Genomic DNA, 24,081 nt, shown 5'->3' on the forward strand with positions numbered 1-24,081 from the left:
CCTACTCAATAGAGATGCAGCCTTGGACCAACGTGGTCCCGGGGCTTGAATCACACACACATACCCCGTGCCAGGAGGGCCACGAGGCAAAGGACCCTGAAAAATGGCGTCTGCCCCTTAAGTACCCCTTCCCGGCATGCACAGAGGGGCACCACTCCCACTGGGCTGCTGCCGAGAAGGGTCGCCCAATACACTATGCTTGTGTTCCAACATTGGCCTGAGGTGGTAACGCCACCCACAGACAACAGTGGGAAATCCTATCAAACGCACCCATAGCTAGAACAGAGGCCAATTTAATGAAATTAAACAAAGTCTGAGCCCACTATTGGCTCCGACACCTTCTAAATTCAGAATAGCGCCCCAGTGATTGGGAGCAGGGCGCTACAGCTGCAAAGGGTGGGCCAACTCAATATTGAACCCTACGGACTAAGACTGGAATGCCATTTAGCCCTGGTTCACACTGGGTACGATTTGGAACGATTTGAGATGCGATTTGACATGTCAAATCGCATCTCAAATCGGCGGCAATTGTCGGCACTGGCACTGTCCTAATCAGTGCGATGCCGCATCTGCGATTTCAAAAAGTAGTTCCTGTACTACTTTTTGCGATTTCGTGCAAAATCGCAGCCGCGATATCGCGGTAAAATTCGCGGATTTTACCGCGATTTTGAATTCGCAGCAGTGTGAACCTAGGCTTAAAGTTTGTGTGTGTGAGAAGGCAGGCATCCCAATACTTTTAGCAATATAGTGTATGCTTGTTTTTTGCTTTAACATTGTTTTATGGGGGGAACCAAAGAAAAATCATCAATGGCAACCCATCAGAACTTTTAATTTTTCCATTAAAATTTCCTGTTGGGACTAACTCCAATTTTATACCTGTTTTTAGTGAATCCACCCCACTGTGTAAGGGACGCATAAATACCGGAGATTATTAAATATTCCAAATTGGGAACGGTTATCTGCTGTGATAAACCCCTGCGAGGCAGTTGACCGGGTTGGAATTTTTTGGCTGCATTTTTTCGATTCATCAATGCGTGGTTTAAGAGTGCCGAGTGACTTGTTAAGAAAATTTTTCGGAAGAAAAAAAATTGGTGTTCCCCAGCTTTGCGGAGAAGAAGGCTTTGCCCGGCCAGACATCCCGCTGTCAGCGTCTCTCAACCTTTCACTTGTCAGACGGATCTTGTGGTATGACACCCTGCAGGGCAATAAATTCCTCTCTTCCACCTACTCTGCTGAAACTTGCCTGACCCTCTAAGGAACCTAGAAAAGTCTGCTGTGGCATATTCGAAGCAAGCATGATAAAAAGGGAGGTTTTATTTATCTAAAAAATGTTCCCATTTTTTTTAGGGAAGTTAAAAAAAAAAAGTTGGCGTCAATGGAAATGTGAAATGAAGGTGCTTTTGGTGTATTTTACAAATACAATGGGCTGAACTCTGCAAAAGATCTTTTCTGGTATTTTTTTGTTTTACATGCAACAATCTGTATTTTTGCTAGAAAATAATTTAGAGATATATATATATATATATATATATATATATATATATATATATATATATATATATATATATATATATATATATATATATATATATATATATATATATATAATTTATTTATTAAAAAAATATATTATTTTTTTTTAAGTGGAGGGCCTAGAGAATAAATTTGATTTATTTTTGGTTGCGCAGTATTTGCGTAGCAGTTTTTCAAACACAAATTAAAAAAAAAAAAATTTATTTGAATGCAAAAAAAATAAAATGACATGCCAAGTAAATAGATGCCAAACGTGTCACGATTTTAAGTTGCCCGTGCAATGGTGACAAATGACAAACTATCCATAGGTGACGTTTTAAAAGCCTTTACAGCTTACCACTTGAGATTTACACAGGAGGTCTGGCGCTAGAATTGCTGCCCATGATCTGACGTTTGCGGTGATATCTCACATGTGTGGGATGATCGCCCTCCTTTGCCTGCCTGCGGGATCGACGCATGTGTTCGCCTTGCCGCGTGAGCACAGGGGCACGTGTTGTGTGTGTTTTTTTTTTTTTTTTTTTTTTTTATATTGTTATCACAAGGAATGTAAACCTCCTTTGTGAAAGGCACTTTTTATGGAGAGATTTGGGGTCTAGAAGGCCCCAGATCCCGCCTCTACCCTTCAAGATCTGTGTGTTTTGAATACTTTTGATTTTTAAGAAAATGGCGCTGTCTGCATCTGGGTAAACCGGAAGTGATGTTGGGCCTGCTTCCAGGTTACTATATCTTGGAGCTGAAAAAAAGCCGTTCTGGTCTTTGCTGGGCTCTATGATCAGCCTGCGGAAAGAGGCGGCTGGTCGATCGGGACTTCCAGTGGGACGGGAAATCCTAGTAAAGCCACGGGAAGGGGGCACCCCCTCCTTCTATTTGTAAAAGCAATCCAGCGGCTAGTTAGCCGCTAGGATTGCTTTTACAACAGAGCCTACAATTGGCTCTAAAAAAAAAAGTACCGGGATGATGCCTGCAGCTGCATCTCATCCCAGTATAACCACTTGAAGTCTGACGTACCAGGTACACGACTGGTCAGCAAGTGGTTAATCTTATTCTCACCTGAATCTTGGTGTGTTTTGTGTATTTCTTCCAGATCTGTGCAGTAATCCAGTGTGAGACTTCCTGTAAAAAAAAACGCTCACTGCTGCTCTCTCGCCTTGTGCAGGGGGGCTGGTCTTGTCTTCACCCCCTCCTGTAGTTTTCTATAGTGGGTGGAGCCTTCTGGGTCCCTCCCATAGCTCTTCTCTGCTATTTGGCCCGCGGGCCTTGTGTTTGACACCTGTGTTCTAGGGTCTCTGCTAAAAGTGTGTGTGTGTGTGTGTGTGTGTGTGTGTGTGTGTGTGTGTGTTTGGGGGTTCTAAGTTATTTTCTAGCAAAAAATACAGATTTTTTACTTCTAAACAACAAGTATCAGAAACGTTTCGGTCCTAAAGTAGTTGCATTTCTGTGCCTCAGTTTTACATATTTCTGAAGCTATGAAAGCTTTGTTCTGGTGCCAGAAAAAAATCCCCCTTGTTTTACAGTTTTCACAGAATACAGAAGGAAAATTTAAAATGTGTGCCAGTTTGCAATTAACCATTAAATACATAAGGAAAAATGTTGTGTTTTTTTTTTTTTTTATTGCTTTGGGGGATTCTGCAGCGTTTTTTGTTTCTGCAAAATTGCGCAGCCAGTAAAATGTTGTAGTTTTTATGTAACTAAATCAATGTATCCAAAATCATTCCGCTCGCCCATAATTATAAACTCATTTCACAGTGTCTGGATGTTCTGTTGCATTTAAACACTTGGGAACAGTTGAGCTTCTAGGAAGGCTGGCCAATTGTAGGCTGGATTCACACTTCTGTGTCATGGTACAGAGCTGCATCTGAATCGCACAGGAACCCCCCCTAAATGTACGTTTTATGGGCTATCTTTTATACACTATATTACCAAAAGTATTGGGGCGCATTATCTTTAATGGCATCCCAGTCTTAGTCCATAGGGTTCAATATTGAGTTGGCCCCGCCCTTTGCAGCTATAACAGCTTCAACTCTTCTGGGAAGGCTGTACACAAGGTTTAGGAGTGTCTATGGGAATGTTTGACCATTCTTCCAGAAGTGTATTTGTGAGGTCAGGCACTGATGTTGGACCAGAAGGCCTGGCTTGCATTCTCCGCTCCAATTCATCCCAAAGGTGTTCTATTGGGTTGAGGTCGGGACCCTGTGCAGGCCAGTCAAGTTCCTCCACCCCAAACTCGCTCATCCATGTCTTTATGGACCTTGCTTTGTGCACTGGACCAAATAATTGGGTGGATGGGGGATTATGGTGTGGGGTCGTTTTTTCAGGGGTTGGGCTTGGCCCCTTAGTTCCAGTGAAGGGAACTCCTTATTGGTGCCTGACCTCACGAATGCGCTTCTGGAAGAATGGTCAAACATTCCCATAGACACACTCCTAAACCTTGTGGACGGCCTTCCCAGAAGAGTTGAAGCTGTTATAGCTGTAAAGGGCGGGGCCAACTCAATATTGAACCCTACGGGCTAAGACTGGGATGCCATTAAAGTTCATGTGCGTGTAAAGGCAGGCGTCCCAATACTTTTGCCAATATAGTGTATCTAGAGTCTTGCTTTAACATGTATTTAGAAGCAGAGAGGGGAAATATATTTTTTTTATGAACGCACTTTGACTTTACATCGGCTTCATTTTACGTCTGTAGCCTACGCATTTCGTTTTTTGCTCCCTCTTGATCCCACTTTGATCTCTGGAGTGATTTTTTTTTTTTTTTTTCATCCTCTCATAAATTTTTTGTTGGGATCTGTATGTGTTTAGCTCGTCTCCTAAATCCTCATCTTCTTTTTTTTTTTTTTTTTTGTCTGACACCTCCGTGGCTCTGTGTATCGTCCGGCGTCCTCCCGTTTTCTCTGTCTGAATCCGTCGCTGTGTTTTAAACATTAATAAAAAAAAAAAAGAGAAGCCGTATAAAAATGTTTGTGATTTTCACTGGAGACAATGTAACAATTTCCATACTGCGTGAGTAAGGAAGGTATTTCAATTGACTTCTTCTGTTTCCCTTGGTTGATGCTGACGGCAAAAAAAAGAAAAAAAGAAAAGCCGCATATGTATAACCTAAGAATGACCTTCTCTTTTAGTCTTTTAAATATACCATTGAAAGCGTTTTGTGTTATACCTGTCCTAAAAGTGCAAAAAATAATAATAATAAATTAGATCCTGCCAAAAAAATGTACAACAGTCCTGCGTATACTTGTCTATGTTGGGAGAGTTTGAGTAGCAGAAGGCAACTAGACAGGGCTGACACCACTCGGTCCACTGGTCTATCGCATAAAATCCCAATAAAATACATTTTATGTTTGTTTGTAACATGACAAAATGTGGAAAATGTAAGGGATATGAATACTTTTTCAAGGCACTGTAAATATTTGTGCTAACGTTTTTATATGCGTGCAGCATTTAGCCTGTGTTCTAGAATGCTTGGTGGCAGAAGCCATCTGCATCCTAGCAACCTGTGGTGATGAACGTCAGGGGCTGCCTGCATCCTAGCAACCTAAGATGATATATGGCAGAAGCCGCCTGCATCCTAGCAACCCAAGATGCTTAATGTGGTTCCAAAGGCTTTTTGCCTTCATGCGATCTATGCATGAAGGTAAAAAAACCTTCAGAATGCAGCTCCCCCCCCCCCCCCCCAACAGGCCACCAAGTAATACTTGAGCCCGATCACGATCCACAAGAGCAGCTACTCTCTCGTGTCTGTCTCATGGCTGAGACAACAAGGAGCCATTGGTTCCCGCTGCTGTCAATTCGCAGCGTCCCGTTTTTGTGTTTCTGGATGCACAGAGCGGGACTCGAACAAACATGCACAAGTGTCCCCATAGCAAGTGGCTTGCTATGGGGGCACTCGGAGAAAACGAGCAGGCAGAGGACCCAAAAAGGGGAGGATTATGGTTGCTCTGTGCAAAACCATTACATAGAGCAGGTAAGTATGACCTGTTTTTTGTTAAAAATTCTGTTTAAAATCACTTTAAAGGGAGTAGCCACCCGCATCCTAGCAACCTAAGATGGTTAACGTCAGGAGCTGCCTTCATCCTAGCAGCCTAAAATGATCGATGGCAGGAGCCACCTGCGCCCTAGCAACACAAGATGGTAAAAGGCAGGCATCCTAGCAACCTAACATTATAGATGGCAAGAGCTGCCTGCGTCCTAGCGACCTAAGATGACAAATGGCAGAAGCCATTTGCATTCTAGCAAACAACATTGGGTGATGGGCTTCCTCCATCTTGGCAACTAAGTTCGGAGCCACCTGCACCATAGCAACCTATTTACTCCTTATCGGCACTGTACACCTACAAATATTGCATACATACCCTGTACCACCAAGATTTTATGTAACATTCGGCTACCAGCAAGATCTACATAAAATGATATGCCCTTGTGCATGAGCCCAAAGGAATAAAAAAAAGTGGGGTAAAGCATCATAGCCATGTCATGTGTACACCCTTTGGCTGCTTCCTTACCAGCTAAAGGCGAAATGGTCGAGGGGTGGTAAAAACACTGTTCCTCCGTGGGGTTTCATTGCCCCCCCAACCCCCTGTCTTCTAGAGGAGGCGGCCCTGGTAAAGGTAGTGATGTCATCCTTCAATTCGCGTCTTTTTTTCACTACGGTGATGTCAGTGCTTATACATCCTGCCTAGTCATTTCACATCCAGCGCTCCGACATTCTGAGGTAATCAAAAACAGATGGAAGTCTGAATTCCTGACTGACCACTGGAGATTAGTTTTTCCCCGGCTCCGTCTCCCCCCAATCCTCCCCCCACTTACTTATTAAATCCTGATGGAGAGGACCGAGTGACGAGCTCTCACGCGAAGTCAGGCGACAACGCCGCTTTATGGCGTAAGTGCCAGCATTGATGAATAAAAAATATATATACCGTATTTGTGGGTTAGTTACTGAAATTCTGAGGTAAAATTTCAAGTCTTTGGGATCAATTCGATAAAGATTACCACATCCAATAACCCGGTCACATGACTTATTTGCATAAATTATCGCATGTGGTAGAAAAAAATCGAATTCTCCCAAAAGAAAAAAAATGTTTGCATCATTTTAACGCAAATTTAAAAATGTGCTGGTAACTATTGCAAAAAAAATACTGTAAGTCCAATTCACAAATGGAACAGAAAGTTAAAAACGATTATCGCATGCGTATTGCTCAGACACGGTGTGGGCGCTCCCCCCCCCCCCCCCCCCCCCCATGATGAGAAGCAGGCCGGGAAGCTGGCCACCATGTTCCTAAAAATGGAAGATTCTTTAGCTGAATGTAAGAAAATTAAAAATTCTTAAAAAAATCACTACTTGCAACCCTAACCCCTGGGCTAAGTGAGGGGTAGGCAACCTCGGCCTTCTGTTTTGAAACTACAAGTCCCAAGAGACATTGCAAGACCCTGACCATGCCAGGCATGACTCCTAGAGATAAAGGCATGATGGGATTTGAAGTTTCAACACAGCTGGAGGGCTGAGGTTGCCTACCCCTGCCTTAACCATTGTGCCGCCCTGCTGAGCTGTTGTTTTGACAGGAGGTTGATTGCCCCCCCCCCCCCCCCCCAAATGTCAGCCAGTTTCTATTAAATTGGAATGGATTATTCGGCCCGTGTGTACAGGGCTTTAGTTCGGCCTATTAATTGGCTTATTGCATGTTAGGCCTTGTCACGTGAGTAAAATGGACAGTAACCAATTTAGAACACCTTTCTGTGCTTATGGTTCGGCCTACAAAATGGCTTATTACACATTGGGCTTATTTATCGAAGCAAAATGAACGGTAACCTATGGCAACCAATCAAATGATTGCGCCGCTCACACCACTCTGGTAACTATGGATTACTGGCCCGTGCACTGCGTTCTGATTGACTGAATGTGCCTGTTTATGTAGGGAAGAATGTGAACATAAAGTATAAATTTCATTCCTTTTTTTAATGGTCGGTTTTATGAAGTAAAGTCAGATTTGTGACATTAGAAGTCTTATTGGAGTCTCTCCCGGAGTCCTGTCATGAAGGCTCCTCCATGTTTTATTGGGAGATTGTGAAGTTCTGTCAGGTGATGTTCCTGCCGCTCTGACGTGTAATAAAGAACCCGCGCAAAGCAGAATGCCATTGGTTGTATGAATGGCGGCACTGTGAATTTAAAGTGCATCTCTAGGGAATTGCTTTTCTTTAACTTCAAGGCTAGCTGGTTCACATATGTGTGGGTCGAATGAGCGCATAATCGGAATTGAGCATAATACAGCAGCAGACGCACGTGGGTAATGTCCCGGCTTGGGGGATTTTTCTCCACTTCCTGTTCTGATGATGTGGTCCTTGAGAGGAAATTTCCCATTGGGGACACGTATGGTAAACAAAAAGAAGCAAAGGTTTTAGCACCCACTTCGAATAAAGTTCAGAGCGATCCGAATCGTAGCGATTTTTGAAATCGCAGGATGTCTGTGCGATGCCATTACCGCTTAATAGCGCCCCAATCGCAACATGATGCGGTCTCTCAAAATTAGCTCCTCCTTTTTTGAGTGATAAGCGTATGCGCAATGGGTGCCCGGCCGTGAAGCCGAAAGCTGTCACGGCCGGGTGCCCACACTTGGAATGAAGACGCCGGCCGGAGAGGGGGGGAGAGGGGAGAAGAGGAGAGGAGCGGAGCCCCGGCCAGGGCGTCGCTGGAACCGTGGAGCAGGTAAGTGTCTGTCTATTAAAAGCCAGCAGCTACACTTTTTGTAGCTGCTGACTTTTAATAAACATAAAAGGCTGGAACTCCCCTTAAAGGGGTTGTAAACCTTGCAGTGTCCGGCCCCCCGTTTTTACTTACCTGAGCCCTGAATTTCCATGGATGCGATCCCGCGTTGCTCTTTCCACAGCTTCTCGGCTCATCATTGGATAGATTGATAGCAGCAGGAGCCAATGGCTGCGCTGCTGTCAATCAAATTCATTGATGTTGGGGGGGCGAGTCATACAATCGGCGGCTATGGCCGCCAAAAGTATGACACAGGAGCGCGGCCGCAAGGTAACTCCCTCGGGAGAGAGATTCCCTGAGGGGGTTCTGCTGCGAGAGCCGCCGTGGGACCCCAGAAGAGGAGGATCGGGGCCACACTGGAAAACGAACTGCACAGTGGAGGTAGGTATGATATGTATGTTTATTTTTATTTTTTTAAACGGGAACAGATATGGGCGCCCTCTAGTGGTTGTGTAGGGAGATATGTTTAATAAAAATATGACATCCATGTGTTGTGGTGGTCTTGCTTTTAATGTGCCGTTTTCTCTGTTTTCATATCTTTTAAGCTGAGGAACAAGTCACTGCCGCCATCTGGAAAGGGAAGCCCAGGAGAAGTCCTCTGCAGGCGTTATATGACAGCGAACAGGTGGGTGACATTTCCTTGGGTGGCCCTTTTTATTCAGTGAGCGATTCGTCATGCATTTATTTTTTATTTTATATATATTTATATATATATATATATATATATATATATATATATATATATATATATATATATATATATATATATATATATATATATATATATATATATACTGCATTGAAGCATTTGTATAGTCCTTCTTTTATATTATTTTTATTTATTTTTTTATTACTTTTACCTCTAGGTAAGCCAAGGAGCAGTGGGGTAGATTCAGGTACCTTTGCGCATTTTTTACGGAGGCACAGGGCAACGTTTTTGCCCTGCGCCCCCGCAAATTTTCTGCGCTACCCGCGATTCACAGAGCAGTAGCTCCGTAAATTGCGTGGGCGCTCCGGCAAAATGCCCGGCGTAAGCGCTCGCAATTTAAATTATCCCGTAGGGGGCGGGAATCGTTTAAATTAGGCGCGTTCCCGCGCCGATCGTAGAGCGCATGCTCCGTCGGGAAACTTTCCCGACGTGCATTGTGGCAAATGACGTCGCAAGGACGTCATTTGCTTCAAAGTGAACGTGATAGGCGTCCAGCACCATTCACGATTCACTTACGCAAACTACGTAAAGTTCAAATTTCGCGACGCGGGAACGACGGGTATACGTAACATTGGCTGCTACTACTATATGCTGAGCACAACGGGAACGCCACCTAGCGGCCATCGCAAGAATGCAGCCTAAGATATGCGGGCATAAGAGCCTTATGCCACGCATATCTTGGGCTGCAGTCGGCGTAACGAGGTTCCTGAATCAGGAGCATTCGTTACGCCGGCGCAAGTAAGCAATTGCGCTGCGTAACTATGGTTACGCAGGCGCAATTGCTCTCTGAATCCGGGCCAGTGTTTATTCTGCTTCTGCCCATTGAAATCAATGGGATACCGCGGCTATACCGCCGGCAATGTGCCTCTGCAGAGGTGCTTTGCAGTGGTTTTTAACTGCCCGGCTAGCGGCTGAATAGTACAGCGAAATTGGCGGTAAAGCGCCGCAAAAAATACGCCACCCCTGCCCAAGTGTGAAAAGGGTTGTAAGGTTAAAAAAAAAAAAATCCCTAAATGGCTTCCTTTACCTTAGTGCCGTCCTCCTTCACTTCCCTCATCCTTCCATTTTGCTTTTAAATGTCCTTATTTCTTCTGAGAAATCCTCACTTCCTGTTCTTCTGTCTGTAACTCCACACAGTAATGCAAGGCTTTCTCCCTGGTGTGGAGAAAACCTCTTGAGGGGGCGAGCAGGAGTGTCTCAGAAGAAATAAGGACATTTAAAAGCAAAATGGAAGTATGAGGTAAGTGAAGGAGTACTGCACTAAGGTAAAGGAAGCTATTTAGGGGGGGGGGGGGGGGGGGGGGGGATGTACCTTTACAACCCCTCGAAAGGGGACTAAGGGCATGTTCACATCAAGTGCGGTATCTAACGAGAAGCACCTGAACATACATGGCAGGATGACCAGGTATTTTAAAAAGCTGCAGATAAAAAAAAAAGAAACATTATCACCAGCATGAAACTAGTATATCATGGAGTGGTAATCGTTGCATATTGACTTTTACAGTCTATAAAATATATTTATATATTCCTTTTTTTTTTTCTTGTCCATTCCAGTTTGAACCCTCATCGATCCAAGCTACACACCAAAACCGTCGGGAGCTGCTGGCCAGCGCCTGCAAGACGTACACCAGGAAACGCCGCGTCCTGACCGCGGAGGACCTCAAACACCTGGTCGTGGACGACTCCCATGGGTTGATCTATTGCTATGTGCCTAAGGTGGCCTGCACCAACTGGAAGAGGGTCATGATGGTCCTTACCGGCCAAGGCAAATATAATGACCCTGCCGTCATTCCAGCCAACGAGGCCCACATTCCGTCAAACCTCCGCACTCTCTCGGAGTTCAGCACCCCGGAGATCAATTACCGCCTGCGGAACTACCTCAAGTTCATCTTCGTAAGGGAGCCTTTCGAGAGGCTGGTTTCGGCCTACAGGAACAAGTTTACTCGGACCTACAACACGGCCTTCCACAAGCGGTACGGCACCAAGATCATAGAGCGCCATCGCAGGGATCCTTCACTCGAGGCTCTCGAGCGGGGGGATGATGTCACTTTTGAAGAGTTCCTTTATTACCTGGTTGATCCCCAGACTCAGAGAGAGGAGCCATTTAATGAGCACTGGGAACGAGTCCATTCTTTGTGCCACCCGTGCATTGTCCAGTATGACGTGATAGGAAAATACGAAACTCTGGAGGAGGATGCCAGCTATCTTCTTCAGCTCATTGGTGTAGGCGACTCCATAAAGTTTCCGTCGTCTTCCAAAACCGCGCGGACCACCGATGGCATGACGGCGCAGTTCTTCAAAGGCATCAACCGCTTCTACCAACGGCGTCTCTTCAATTTGTACAAGATGGACTTTCTACTCTTCAACTACAGCATTCCGCATTATTTGCAGATACATTGAACGTGCAATGAGAGTGTGTCCAGGGGCCTGGAGCCTTTAATACACCTTTTTAACTTGGGGGGGGGGGGGGGGGGGGATGGAAGATGTGTTTTTGTTTGTTTTTTATATTTATTGCCGAAATCTTGCGCTGTGAACTTTTTTGACTTTTTCAAGAATGGCCACGCTGTGGCACTTTGTCAAAAACTTCCTAATCCTAATTTTTTATTTTATTTTTTATATGAGGACCTGTCTGCTTTTAGCGATAGTTAACCTTGACCGATGTCATAACGTTGAACATTTTTGGTACGCACGAGCAAAATGAGGCTGCGGGAATCGGCCATTTTGCTGCAGTAGCATATTGCCTCAAGCAGCTTGAGTCATCCAAAATACAAATATAAAAAATTAAAAAAATTGTTGTTGGTGAGGAGCTACCAAATGTACATTGGTTGAAGTGACACTTAAAGTAAATGCTGTCATGATGGTAGCAGGAACAATATTAATAATAAAAAAAAATGGACTACCAAGGTTTCCGAATGCTTACATTAAGTTTCATATATGTCATTCTTTAATTTTTAATTTATTTTTTGAGTACTATTAAGGGTCAATTGAACTTGAAAATTAACAAGTCAATAAGTTTAACCACTTAAGCCCCGGACCAATATGCTGGCTAAAGACCCAAGGTGTGTTTACAGTTCGGGATTGCGTCGCTTTAACAGACAATTGCGCGGTCGTGCGACGTGGCTCCCAAACAAAATTGGCGTCCTTTTTTCCCCACAAATAGAGCTTTCTTTTGGTGGTATTTGATCACATCTGCGGTTTTTAGTTTTTGCGCTATAAACAAAAATAGAGCGACAATTTTGAAAAAAATGCAATATTTTTTTACTTTTTGCTATAATAAATATCCCCCAAAAACATATATAATTTTTATTTTTTTCCTCAGTTTAGGCCGATACGTATTCTCCTACCTATTTTTGGTAAAAAAAATCGCAATAATCGTTTATCGGTTGGTTTGCGCAAAATTTATAGCGTTTACAAAATAGGGGATAGTTTTATTGCATTTTTATTTTTTTAAATTTTTTTTACTACTAATGGCGGCGATCAGCGATTTTTTTTTTTTTTTTTTTTTTTTTTTTTTTTTTTTCGTGACTGCGACATTATGGCGGACACTTCGGACAATTTTGACACATTTTTGGGACCATTGTCATTTTCACAGCAAAAAATGCATTTAAATTGCATTCTTTATTGTGAAAATGACAATTGCAGTTTGGGAGTTAACCACAGGGGGAGCTGTAGGAGTTAGGGTTCACTTTGTGAGTGTTTACAACTGTAGGGGGGTGTGACGTCATCGATCGTGTCTCCCCTATAAAGGGGATGACGCGATCGATACGCCGCCACAGTGAAGCACGGGGAAGCCGTGTTTACACACGGCTCTCCCCGTTCTTCAGCTCCGGGGACCGATCGCCGCACTCGAGCGGCGATCGGGTCTGCGGGACCCGCTGTCCCGGAGCTTCGAACCGGGTCGCGGGAGCGCGCCCGCGACCCACGGCTGGGTACAAGTACAGGACGTATATATACGTGCTTGTGCCCAGCCGTGCCATTCTGCCGACGTATATGTGCAGGAGGCGGTCCGGAAGTGGTTAAACTGCTTTAAAGCAGGAGTAGGCAACCTCGGCCCTCCAGCTGTGGTGAAACTACACATCCCATCATGCCTCTGCTTCTAGGAGTCATGCCTGTGCTTGTCAGGGTCTTGCAATGTCTCATGGGACTTGTAGTTTCATCACAGCTGGAGGGCTGAGGTTGTCTACTCCTGGCTTAAAGTAAACTGTATAATGTCTTATGTGAGAAGGTACCCCTCCCCCTGTGTGCCTCTCTGATCTTGGTTTCACATTATTATTGTACAGCTCCAGTTTCCCGACCATCACGCAATCTGTATGGGCCAGATTCTCAGAGACTTACGTTGGCGTATCAGTAGATACGCCGTCCTAAGTCAGAATCTGCGCCGTCGTAAATTTAAGCGTATTCTGGAAACCAGATACGCTAAGATACGAGCGGCGTAAGTCTCCTACGCCGTCGTATCTTAGGGTGCATATTTACGCTGGCCGCTAGGTGGCGCTTCCGTTGAGTTCGGCGAAGAATATGCAAATGACTAGATACGCCGATTTACGAACGTACGTGCGCCCGTCGCAAGTAGTTGCGCCGTTTACGTTAGAGATACGCCGGCGTAAAAAATCTTAATCAAATGATTACAATGACTCTTTAAATCACCTTTTGGCTTGGCAAAAAACGCTTTTATTTTAGAAATGGTACTCTAATAACACACAGTCTTTGCTTTCAGCAATTTGTGTACAGTTCGAATTTGACTGGAATTCGATGTAAAATTCGATTTTAGTATTTCAGTCCGAATTTCAAAAATTCGGACGGATTTAGTATTGTTTTGAGCATTGGCTAAAATGTAAGGGTGCCCATCATTGGGATCAGTGGGAGGAAAAGTATCCCATTGTTGGTGTCACGGGCAAGAATTATGCCCCCTATTGCTGGTGTCAGTGGGGGGGATTGTTCCCCATGATTGGTGTCGGTGCGTACAAGGATGCCCATAATTGGTATCAGTGGGAGGACTAATCCCCCCCCCCCCCCCCCCCATAGTTGTTGTCAGTGGCAAGAATTATGCCCCTGTTGGTGGAGTCGGTAGGGGGGATTGTGCCTCATAGTTGGTGTCAGTGGCAGGAATTATTCCCCTATTGATGGTGTCAGTGTGAGGAATGGTGCCCCATCATTGGTATCAGTGAGAGGAATAGTGCCCCATTGTTAGTGGCAGGAATTATGCCCTGATTGTTGGTGTCAGTGGGGGAATTGTGCCCCATCATTGGTGCCAGTGGGAGGAATAGTTCCCCATTGTTGGTGTCGGTAGAAGGAATTATGCCCCTATTGGTGCTTTCAGTTGAAGGAATAGTGCTCCATTGTTGGTATCAGTGGCAGGAATTATGCCCCCTATTGGTGCTTTTAGTTGAAGGAATAGTGCCCTATTGTTGGTGTCAGTGGCAGGAATTATGCCCCTCTTGGTGGTTTCAGTAAAAGGAATAGTGCCCCATTGTTGGTGTCACTGGCAGGAATTTTGCCCCCCTTGGTGGTTTCAGTGAGAGGAATAGTGCCCCATTGTTGGTGTCGGTGGCAGGAATAAAGGCAAGTAAAGATGCCCACCTTTGCTTGTCTCCCTCCTGCGCACGTACTGATCTCCAGCGAAGGAAGGTGACGCATTCACCGATCTTCGGAACTTTTCCTACATCTTGTGTGATTCTTTCCCTTCTCTGTAAATAGGCAGCTCAGGGAAGTATGGGAAGCGGCAGAGAGTCGGTAAACAGGGGGAGCATGTGGAGAATAAGCCTTTTGACTGGAGAACAGTCCCGGCCGTTGTCCTGGCTGTGCTGTGGTTGAGCCCGTGTTTACCCGCTGACGCTCACTTTGGCCGGAGCAGGCCCATTATCCCCCTGTGGCTGTGCTTGGCGGAGGAAAGGTTAATCCCGTTGGGTGAATTCCAGACGTTGAGGAGGCAGACGGGATATCTCCTCTGTGAGTGCAACAAGGGTGGCAACAAACTTTCACCGTCATCCAGGACTCCAAATTTAAGGTAAAACACAGGGAGGCCTATTCACAAAGGTAACCAGAAGCTAAATACTTCCTGGACCTATAGACGTGTGCAATTACTTTTGTTCCAAATTTAGTTTTTCAACGAATTTCCACATATTTGTTAATTCTGAAATATCCAAAATAACGAACGCCCGTTTAACGAATTTTTCTAAAATATTTGTAAATTTGAATATGCGAAAATTCAAAAATCTGAAATAACTGACTAATAGTAACTTGACTATTATGAACTATTAAATTATAGGTAGGGTTGTCCCGATACCACTTTTTTAGGACCGAGTACGAGTACCGATACTTTTTTTCATGTACTCACCGATACCGAATACCGATACTTTTTTTTAAATGTGTCCCCAAATGCAGCCATGTCCCCCCCCTATATGCAGCCATGTCCCCCCCTATATGCAGCCATGTCCCCCCACATATGCAGCCATGTCCCCCCCTATATGCAGCCGTGTCCCCCCATATATGCAGCCGTGTCCCCCCCTATATGCAGCCAAGTATTCTATTTAGGCATCGGGGGTATTTGCGGGAGTACAAGTACTCCCGCAAATACTCGGTATCGGTCCCGATACCGATACTGGTATCGGGACAACCCTAATTATAGGTATTGGAATTTCCTTTAAAATTTGGCTGTTTGTGAATGTAACGAATATGAATTTTATCCAAAGTTACGAATTATCTCGCCTTCCTTCTTTTTTTTTTTTTTTTTTTTTTTCACTTTTTTTTTTTCTTTTTTTCTTCTTTTTTTTTTTTTTTTTTTCGTTAACGTTAACAAAAAACGTACGAAAATTTTGGAAGTGATGTAATGTATTGTTGTGTAACGGATTCTTTAAATTCTGAGTATGCATGGTCTTGCTCTCCTGATTTAAATTATTATTTTTTTTTTTTTAACCACTTCTCACCCGGCTATAGCAGAATGACGGCCGGGTGGATGTTCCGTTATCCTGACTGACGTCTTTCAGGATCACAGCCAGCGCATGCCCATCGGTGGTGCGGCGTGTCAGTCTGACACCCCGCAACTCTGATCTAGGTAAAGAGGCTCTGATGGAGACTCTCTTATCACGTGATCAGCCGTGTCCAATCACGGCTTATCAGTCTAAAAAGGAAGAGCTGTTTATCGGCTTTTCCTCACTCGCGTCTACCAGACGTAGAGGAGAGCCGATCAGTGGCTCTCTTGATGGTGTGGGGGGGGGGGGGGGTGTCTGTGCTGATTTTCAGTGCAGCCCCCCCACAGATGACCACACTGGACCACCAGGTATGTCACCTTGGACCACCAGGGATGATGGCCAGTGCCCAGACGGGTGCCAATCAGTGCCCATCATCGTCTGCCAGTGCCATCTATCAGAGTCCTTCAGTGCAGCCTTTCACTGCCCATCAGTACCACCTATGTTCCCCTGTACTGGGAACACACCATCAGTCTCCGCTCACCTGACAGGACGTGGACCTGTGTGTTTGCACATACAGATCCACGGTCCTGCTCTGTTACTGGGCAATCGCGGGTGCCCGGCGGAAATCGCTGCAGCGCATGGGCTCCCGAGTGATGTGGCAGGTGTGCGCCCCCTAGAGGTCCGGGAACCTGAGGACGTCATATAGCACCCGTCCAGAAAGAGAGCCTCACCGCCCAGCCGTCATTTGACGGTGGGGGGGCGGCAAGTGGTTAACAACATATATCTGCATGCCGGCGGGACCTTCCTATCTGCCACACGCAAGGTCTGTTACACTTCCCTCTATCACCCTGGCATTCTACAGCCATCCACTGGGAGTTGTGATAGTTCCCTTCATGGGACATCTACATGCCGACGGACTGATGTTAACCCCTCCCCATCTGGATTCAGCAGTGGTATCGTTGTACACATTTTTATACCAGTATCATACTTAGCTACATGTTTTTAAGACTGCTTTTGGTACCGTTTGGTATTACTCGCACCATTTTTTCAGTTTATGTAGCTACATCGATTTTTATCTCCAGTGCAATATTTATTTGGTTACCTACTTGAAGACTATAAAAGTTTTAATGCTATTCCCATCGAGCGCTGCCTTTGTGTGTTTTTTGTATCCTGCTATCCATTTTTCCAGTGGTTGGTAGCTGCACTGGGAATCAGCCTGCAAGGAGATCAGCTGAAAGTAGTTGGATTTGTATGTGCGTTATAATTAATTGAAATTAGTCGATTAAAAAAACAAAAAACGATTAATCGAACAGAAAAATTTTGATCAGTAACAGCCCTAATTTTTTTTACTATTTTGTCTCCTAGGTTCCATACTGAACAATGATACTGAACTTGAGCTCTATCAGCCTTTGTACATTCATATACTGTAGCTTTTGTTCTATGACCAAGAACACAGCTTATCAGGAAACGTTGCCATAAGCTCAGACACGGGTGTTATCGGTCGAACATCCTCTCCACTTATCTCCTAGAGACTCTCCGCCTGTTATTTTTTTACACGTCTCTTACAGGAAACCTGGGCTGAGAAATGACAGGATCATTATCATTAGTAGGAGTCTGTCACATTGAAGTGACCCGATCGCCGCCGGTGTCCCGCGATCGGTCCTCCGGAGCTGAAGAACGAGGAGAGCTGTGTGTAATGTTGAGATGTTTTGCAGCTTCTCCGAGCCTCTTCTTCATTGATGAATCGGGTGGAATTTGCACCGTGGGTGACGCTTTCAGGACCAGCTATATAAGCTTCAATGGAAAAATTTTAAAGAGCCAGATGGAAAATTGTTGGCCAATCCAATCTAAGTCAATCTGATGCAGTCATTTTTTGGTCAATCAAATCGATACAGTCACTGTTTGGCCAACCCATCCAATGGGCTGAAGTCACCTTTAAGACTATCCAATCAGATAGTCACTGACTGGCGGATTCAATAGATACAGAGATACAGTCACTGTTCAGCCAATCCATCCAATCCAGATGCAGACATGGTTCAGATGGTCCAATCGGATATAGTCATTGATTGGCCGATCCATTCAGATACAGTCACTGTTCATCTGATCCAATCCATCCAATAGATACAGTCACTGTTCATCCAATCCGATACAGTCACTGTTCAGCCAATCCAATCCATCCAATCAGATACAGTCACTGTTCATCTGATCCAATCAATCCAATAGATACAGTCACTGTTCAGCCAATCCAATCAGATACAGTCACTGTTCATCTGATCCAATCCATCCAATAGATACAGTCACTGTTCATCCAATCCATCCAATCAGATAGTCACTGTTCAGACAATCCAATCCATTCAATCAGATACAGTCACTGTTCATCTGATCCAATAGATACAGTCACTGTTCAGACAATCCAATCCATCCAATCAGATACAGTCACTGTTCATCTGATCCAATCAGATACAGTCACTGTCATCTGATCCAATCCATCCAATAGATACAGTCACTGTTCATCCAATCCATCCAATCAGATAGTCACTGTTCAGACAATCCAATCCATTCAATCAGATACAGTCACTGTTCATCTGATCCAATCAGATACAGTCACTGTCCATCTGATCCAATCCATCCAATAGATACAGTCACTGTTCATCTGATCCAATAGATACAGTCACTGTTCGACCGATCTCTCCAATTCATCCAATAGATACAGTCGCTGTTCAGCAAATCCAATCAGATACAGTCACTGTTCATCCAATCCATCCAATCAGATACAGTCACTGTTCGACTGATCACTCCAATCCATCAAATCCGATAAGTCACTGTTTGGTTGATCAAGTCTAATTCAGCCAACCAAAAACTGTCACGGTTCATCCAATCAGAAAAAAAAATATTGAGCACCAGCCACCATTGTGGTCGGGTATCTGCCCATAACCCTGGACTGCCACCAGGCTCGGCCTCTCAGCATACCGCCGAGAGCCTGAGCCAGCCCCTCCCTCCCCTCCACAGCCCAGAGCTCCAGAGAGCACTGGAGGGAAGAGCAGAGAGCCGGTGACTGACGGTCGCGGCCCTAAGGGGAAAACTGAGCGATCAGCTGTGTTTGATCGCTCAGTTCTCACTGCAGATTGATGCTGCATCCACCTAGGTGAGTGTAAAATGTTTATTTTTCAAAAATCCCAAACTTCTCTTTTAAAGAAAAATGTATTCTTATTTAGCCCCCCCCCCCTTTTTTTCTATGCCTCCCTTTAATTTTTTTTTTAAATGATATATATTCTTATTTTTTTTCTTTGTTTCAGAAATTAAATGGGGACATCCCTTCTGATAACAGCTGTCAATTCCCCATCACTTTGCAAAGATTTTGTCTCACTTCCTCAGGGGACAAGCAAAAAAAATAAAAACTTTTCCCACTCAATCCAAAACTAAACAGGTTTTGGAAACGGATACATTTTATTATTTCGAATACAGATTTGCGTTGTTGGATCTCCTTTTTGTTTCTCACATTTGCACCTGCTGTCAGAATTCAGAGATGGCCGTATATCTTTTCCCCTAGTAGAACACGGTGTGCTTCTCTTGAAGACGAAGGACTTTATCTGGTACATCTGCTGACCAGACATTTTGTAATTTCACCACAATCTCTGCAGAATAAGCTTTTTAACAACCCGCCGCAAGATCCGTTTCTGCTTTCTTTCTTCATTTTTGACATTTAAGAGGGTTTTAGATCTTGAGATGATTAAGGCTCATTAATTGGCTGGTGCCCAACCTGTATCACTCTGTTCTTATTGGATATCTCTAATGGGGGGGGAAAGTCATGATTGGTGAAGTGCAATCACCCACACGGTCCAACTGGGTATAGGGCCGGTTTACACCACATTAGACATGTGCAATTCGTTTAGTTCCAAATTAGTTTTTTAACAAATTTAGACAAATTAGTCAATTAGAAAATATCTGAATTTACGAAGATTCGGAGATTAACCACTTAAGGACCCCTTCACGCCGATATACGTCGGCAGAATGGCACGGCTGGGCACATCCACGTACCTGTACGTTGCCCTTTAAGCCCAGCCATGGGGTCGGTCGCGCACGCGCCGGTGCGAAGGTCTGTAACCGTGGCCGCGGGACCCGCGGACCCGATCGCCGCCGGTGTCCCGCGATGGGTCCTCCGGAGCTGAAGAACAAGGAGAGCTGCGTGTAAACACAGCTTCCCCGTTCGTCACTGTGGCGCTGTCATTGATCGTGTGTTCCCTGTTATAGGGAAACACAATCAATGACATCACATGTCCAGCCCCGCCCCCCTACAGTTAGAAACACATATGAGGTCACACTTAACCCCATTCAGCGCCCCCTAGTGGTTAACTCCCAAACTGCAATTGTCATTTTCACAGTAAACAATGCATTTGTATAGCATTTTTTTGCTGTGAAAATGACAATGGTCCCAAAAATGTGTCAACATTGTCCGAAGTGTCCGCCATAATGTTTAATAAAAATGCAATAAAACTATCTCCTATTTTGTAAACGCTATAAATTTTGCGCAAACCAATCGATAAACGCTTATTGCGATTTTTTTTTTAACCAAAGATATGTAGAAGAATACGTATCGGCCTAAACTGAGGAAAAAATGTTTTTTTTTTATATCTTTTTTGGGGATATTTATTATAGCAAAAAGTAAAAAATATTGATATTTTTTTTTCAAAATTGTTGCTCTATTTTTGTTTATAGCGCAAAAAATAAAAACCGCAGAGGTGATCAAATGCCACCAAAAGAAAGCTCTATTTGTGGGGAAAAAAAGGATGCCAATTTTGTTTGGGAGCCACGTCGCACGACGGCGCAATTGTCAGTTAAAGCGACGCAGTGCCGAATCGCAAAAACTGGACAGGTCCTTTACCTGCATAAAGGTCCGGGTCTTAAGTGGTTAAGAAATTAAAAGGAACGGGAGTTCGAAATTCGAAAATAAGAATTAAAAAAATCAGAATTCAAAAGAACAAAAATCTGAAAAGAACAAAAATCCGAAAAGTCAAAAACCCCATAATTTGAAAATCTGAAATAACTGACTAATAATAATACCTATAATTTAATAGCTAGTAATAGTTAAGTTATTGGAATGTCCTTTTAAATTTGGCTGTTGGTGAACGTAACTAATTTATCCAAAGTTACGAATTATCCATAACAAAGAATGCCGTATCTAAACCTAATGGAACGTAATGAATTAATAATAAATAATAATAATGATAAAAACCTATTATTATTTATTATTATTTTGTTCCGTTTCATTTGTTTGATACGGTATTCTTTATTTCGGATAATTTTGTAACTTCGGATAAATTCATATTCATTACATAAACCAACAGCCAAATTTGAAAGGAAATTACAATACCTATAATTTAATAGTTAGTTATTATTAGTTAGTAAATTAGATATTATTTGGAATTTTTGGATTTTTGAATTTTTGTTCTTTCTAATTTTTGGATTTTCCTTTCTTATTTCCGTATTTTTAAATTCCGAATTATTGAATTTCCTGAATTTACAAATTCTGAATATTCAAATTTCCGAATTCCGAATTTACAAATTCCGAATTTTCGAATTACAGATTTCCGAATGTTCTCATTTACAAATTACGAATTTTCTAATTTGCGTATTTATGAATTTTAAATATCCCAAAAAAAAAACATTAAGCGAAAAGGAACAAATTTTTCGGCAGTGAACATGCCTACACCCATAGGCGTGCGCAGGGGGTGTGCCAGGTGTGCCTGGGCACACCCTAATCCTGAGGTTGGCAAACCGTCAATCGTGATCTACCTGCCAATCGTGGGCAGGTGACAGGTAAACCACGATCCTTCCTTGCCGAGCCTCAGAATCTGGACAGGAAGGGCAGCGTGGGCTGGTATAAAGTGGAACCGATCTGTATTTTCCTCCTGCAGCAGCTGAAAGTAGGCTTCTCCTCCTCTCGCTCTCCCTGATTTTCAGCTGCTACAGGAGCAAAATACAGGGGATCGGTACCAATATATGCCACCCACACCACCCCTCCTGTCCCTGTTTACCTCCTTTCTGCTGCCCGGGTCCCCCTTGCTCCCTCCCATTTTTTTCAGGATGGCTAGTGGGGAAGAGGCCAGTCACACATGCGTATGTGTTGGAGCTTTAAGGTGCACACCCTAATGCAATAGGCTGCGCACGCCTATGTCTACACCACATGCAGTTCCGCGTGTTTTATTTCTGCATCAAAAACGCATGATTAGTAGGATATAAGGTTTTTAGTCCCAGTTCACACTTGTGCGTGGAGCGATATCGCATGTGATTCGAAACCGCACTGCAGTACAAATCGCATGCCGTGTCTGTGCGATGCAAATTCAGTCATACAGATTGTATGGCTGAATTTGCATTGCATTCGGACCAAACGTGTGCAGGACCCTTTTTTCGGTCCGCACCAGAATCGGATCACATGGGCATAGCTCCCAACTGTCCCTGATTTCGAGGGACCGACCCTGATTTGGAGCAATGTCCCTCTGTCCCCCTCATTTGTCCGTCATTTTCATCTGATCCATATAGTTGTATATTAAATGCACAATTTATCTATCAAAAAGTGTTTCCCAGTGCTAAACCTTTCATGCAATTTCTGAATTGCTGTATTGGTAGGAGGAGTCGGGAGGTATTTAAACCCGCCCTCTATCCTCCTTTCTGGGCGACTGTTCTCTTGTGTCCCACCCACCCTTCCCCTTTTTTGTGTGTTTAGGGTGTCATTGACAGGGCTCAAGTCCTGCGGGAACGGAGTTCCTGCACTTTTTTCACAGCAGGAACGCAGTTCCCTTTGCAGGATTTTCTTGCTTTTTCTTCTCTTTTACTTCTACTTGGGTATGCCCCCTTTTAGGGATACTGACCACGTGACCTGCAGTCAGCCTTCCACTTGTACATTTCAAAAGCCAATGTAAAGGAATAGTAGTGGTAACTTGTGGCTTTAATCATTTTTTTTTTTTTTTTTTTTAAGAATTCTCCTTTAACCACTAAAGCCCCGGACCATTTTGCAGCTAAATGCCCAGGCCAGGTTTTGCGATTCGGCACTGCGTCGCTTTAACAGACAATTGCACGGTCGTGCGACGTGGCTCCCAAACAAAATTGACGTCCTTTTTTCCCCACAAATAGAGCTTTCTTTTGGTGGTATTTGATCACCTCTGCGGTGTTTATTTTTTGCGCTATAAACAAAAATAGAGCGACAATTTTGAAAAAAATGCAATATTTTTTACTTTTTGCTATAATAAATATCCCCCAAAAACATATATAAAAAATTTCCTCAGTTTAGGCCGATACGTATTCTTCTACCCATTTTTGGTAAAAAAAAATTGCAATAAGCGTTTATCGATTGGTTTGCGCAAAATTTATAGCGTTTACAAAATAGGGGATAGTTTTATTGCATTTTTATGATATTTTTTTTTTTTTTTTATACTACTATTGGCGGCGATCAGCGATTTTTTTTCGTGACTGCGACATTATGGCGGACACTTCGGACAATTTTGACACATTTTTGGGACCATTGTCATTTTCACAGCAAAAAATGCATTTAAATTGCATTGTTTATTGTGAAAATGACAATTGCAGTTTGGGAGTTAACCACAGGGGGCGCTGTAGGAGTTAGTGTTCACCTAGTGTGTGTTTACAACAGTAGGGGGGTGTGGCTGTAGGACTGACGTCATCGATCGAGTCTCCCTTATAAAAAGGATCACTCGATCGATGCAGCCGCCACAGTGAAGCACGGGGAAGCCGTGTTTACATACGTCTCTCCCCGTTCTTCAGCTCCGGGGAGCGATCGCGACGGAGCGTCTATAAACGAATAGCCGCGCCGTCGTCCCGGATCGCTCCCCGAGGGAATCCGCCCGCCGCGGAGGGGGTCCCGATCGGACCCCCCACCCGCTAGAAGGCAAGGACGTATATATACGTCCTTCTGCCTGTACGTGCCATTCTGTGGACGTAAATAGTCGTGCGGCGGGCGTTAAGGGGTTAAGGGGGGCGTGGCCAACATACTTTTGCTAATAGGTGTCCCTCATTCCCATCTCAGAAAGTTGGGAGGTATGCATGGGTGTGCAGCAAGTCAGATAGAGCCCGCCTCATGTCTGGCTGGAGGACGTCCAGTAGCAGCTAGAACTTTCCTCCCCATCCTGACTTTCGTTCACTAGATTTCAGTTCTTTCAATCATG

At 44.0% G+C, this 24,081-nt stretch overlaps 1 protein-coding gene across 1 annotated transcript in view; it reads left to right on the plus strand.

The window, feature by feature from the left end:
• CHST13 (carbohydrate sulfotransferase 13) overlaps positions 1–11,896 on the plus strand; it is a 30,194-nt gene extending 18,298 nt beyond the window's left edge. Inside the window, exons 2-3 of the mRNA XM_040358989.1 lie at positions 8,830–8,909; positions 10,548–11,896. Of these exons, the coding sequence (XP_040214923.1) occupies positions 8,830–8,909; positions 10,548–11,393 (926 nt within the window). The 3' untranslated portion in view covers positions 11,394–11,896. The remainder of the gene's footprint in view (positions 1–8,829; positions 8,910–10,547) is intronic.
• Positions 11,897–24,081: the final 12,185 nt, after the last annotated feature.

This window comes from Rana temporaria, chromosome 7, assembly GCF_905171775.1.
Source record: "Rana temporaria chromosome 7, aRanTem1.1, whole genome shotgun sequence".
Taxonomy (NCBI): Eukaryota; Metazoa; Chordata; class Amphibia; order Anura; family Ranidae; genus Rana; species Rana temporaria.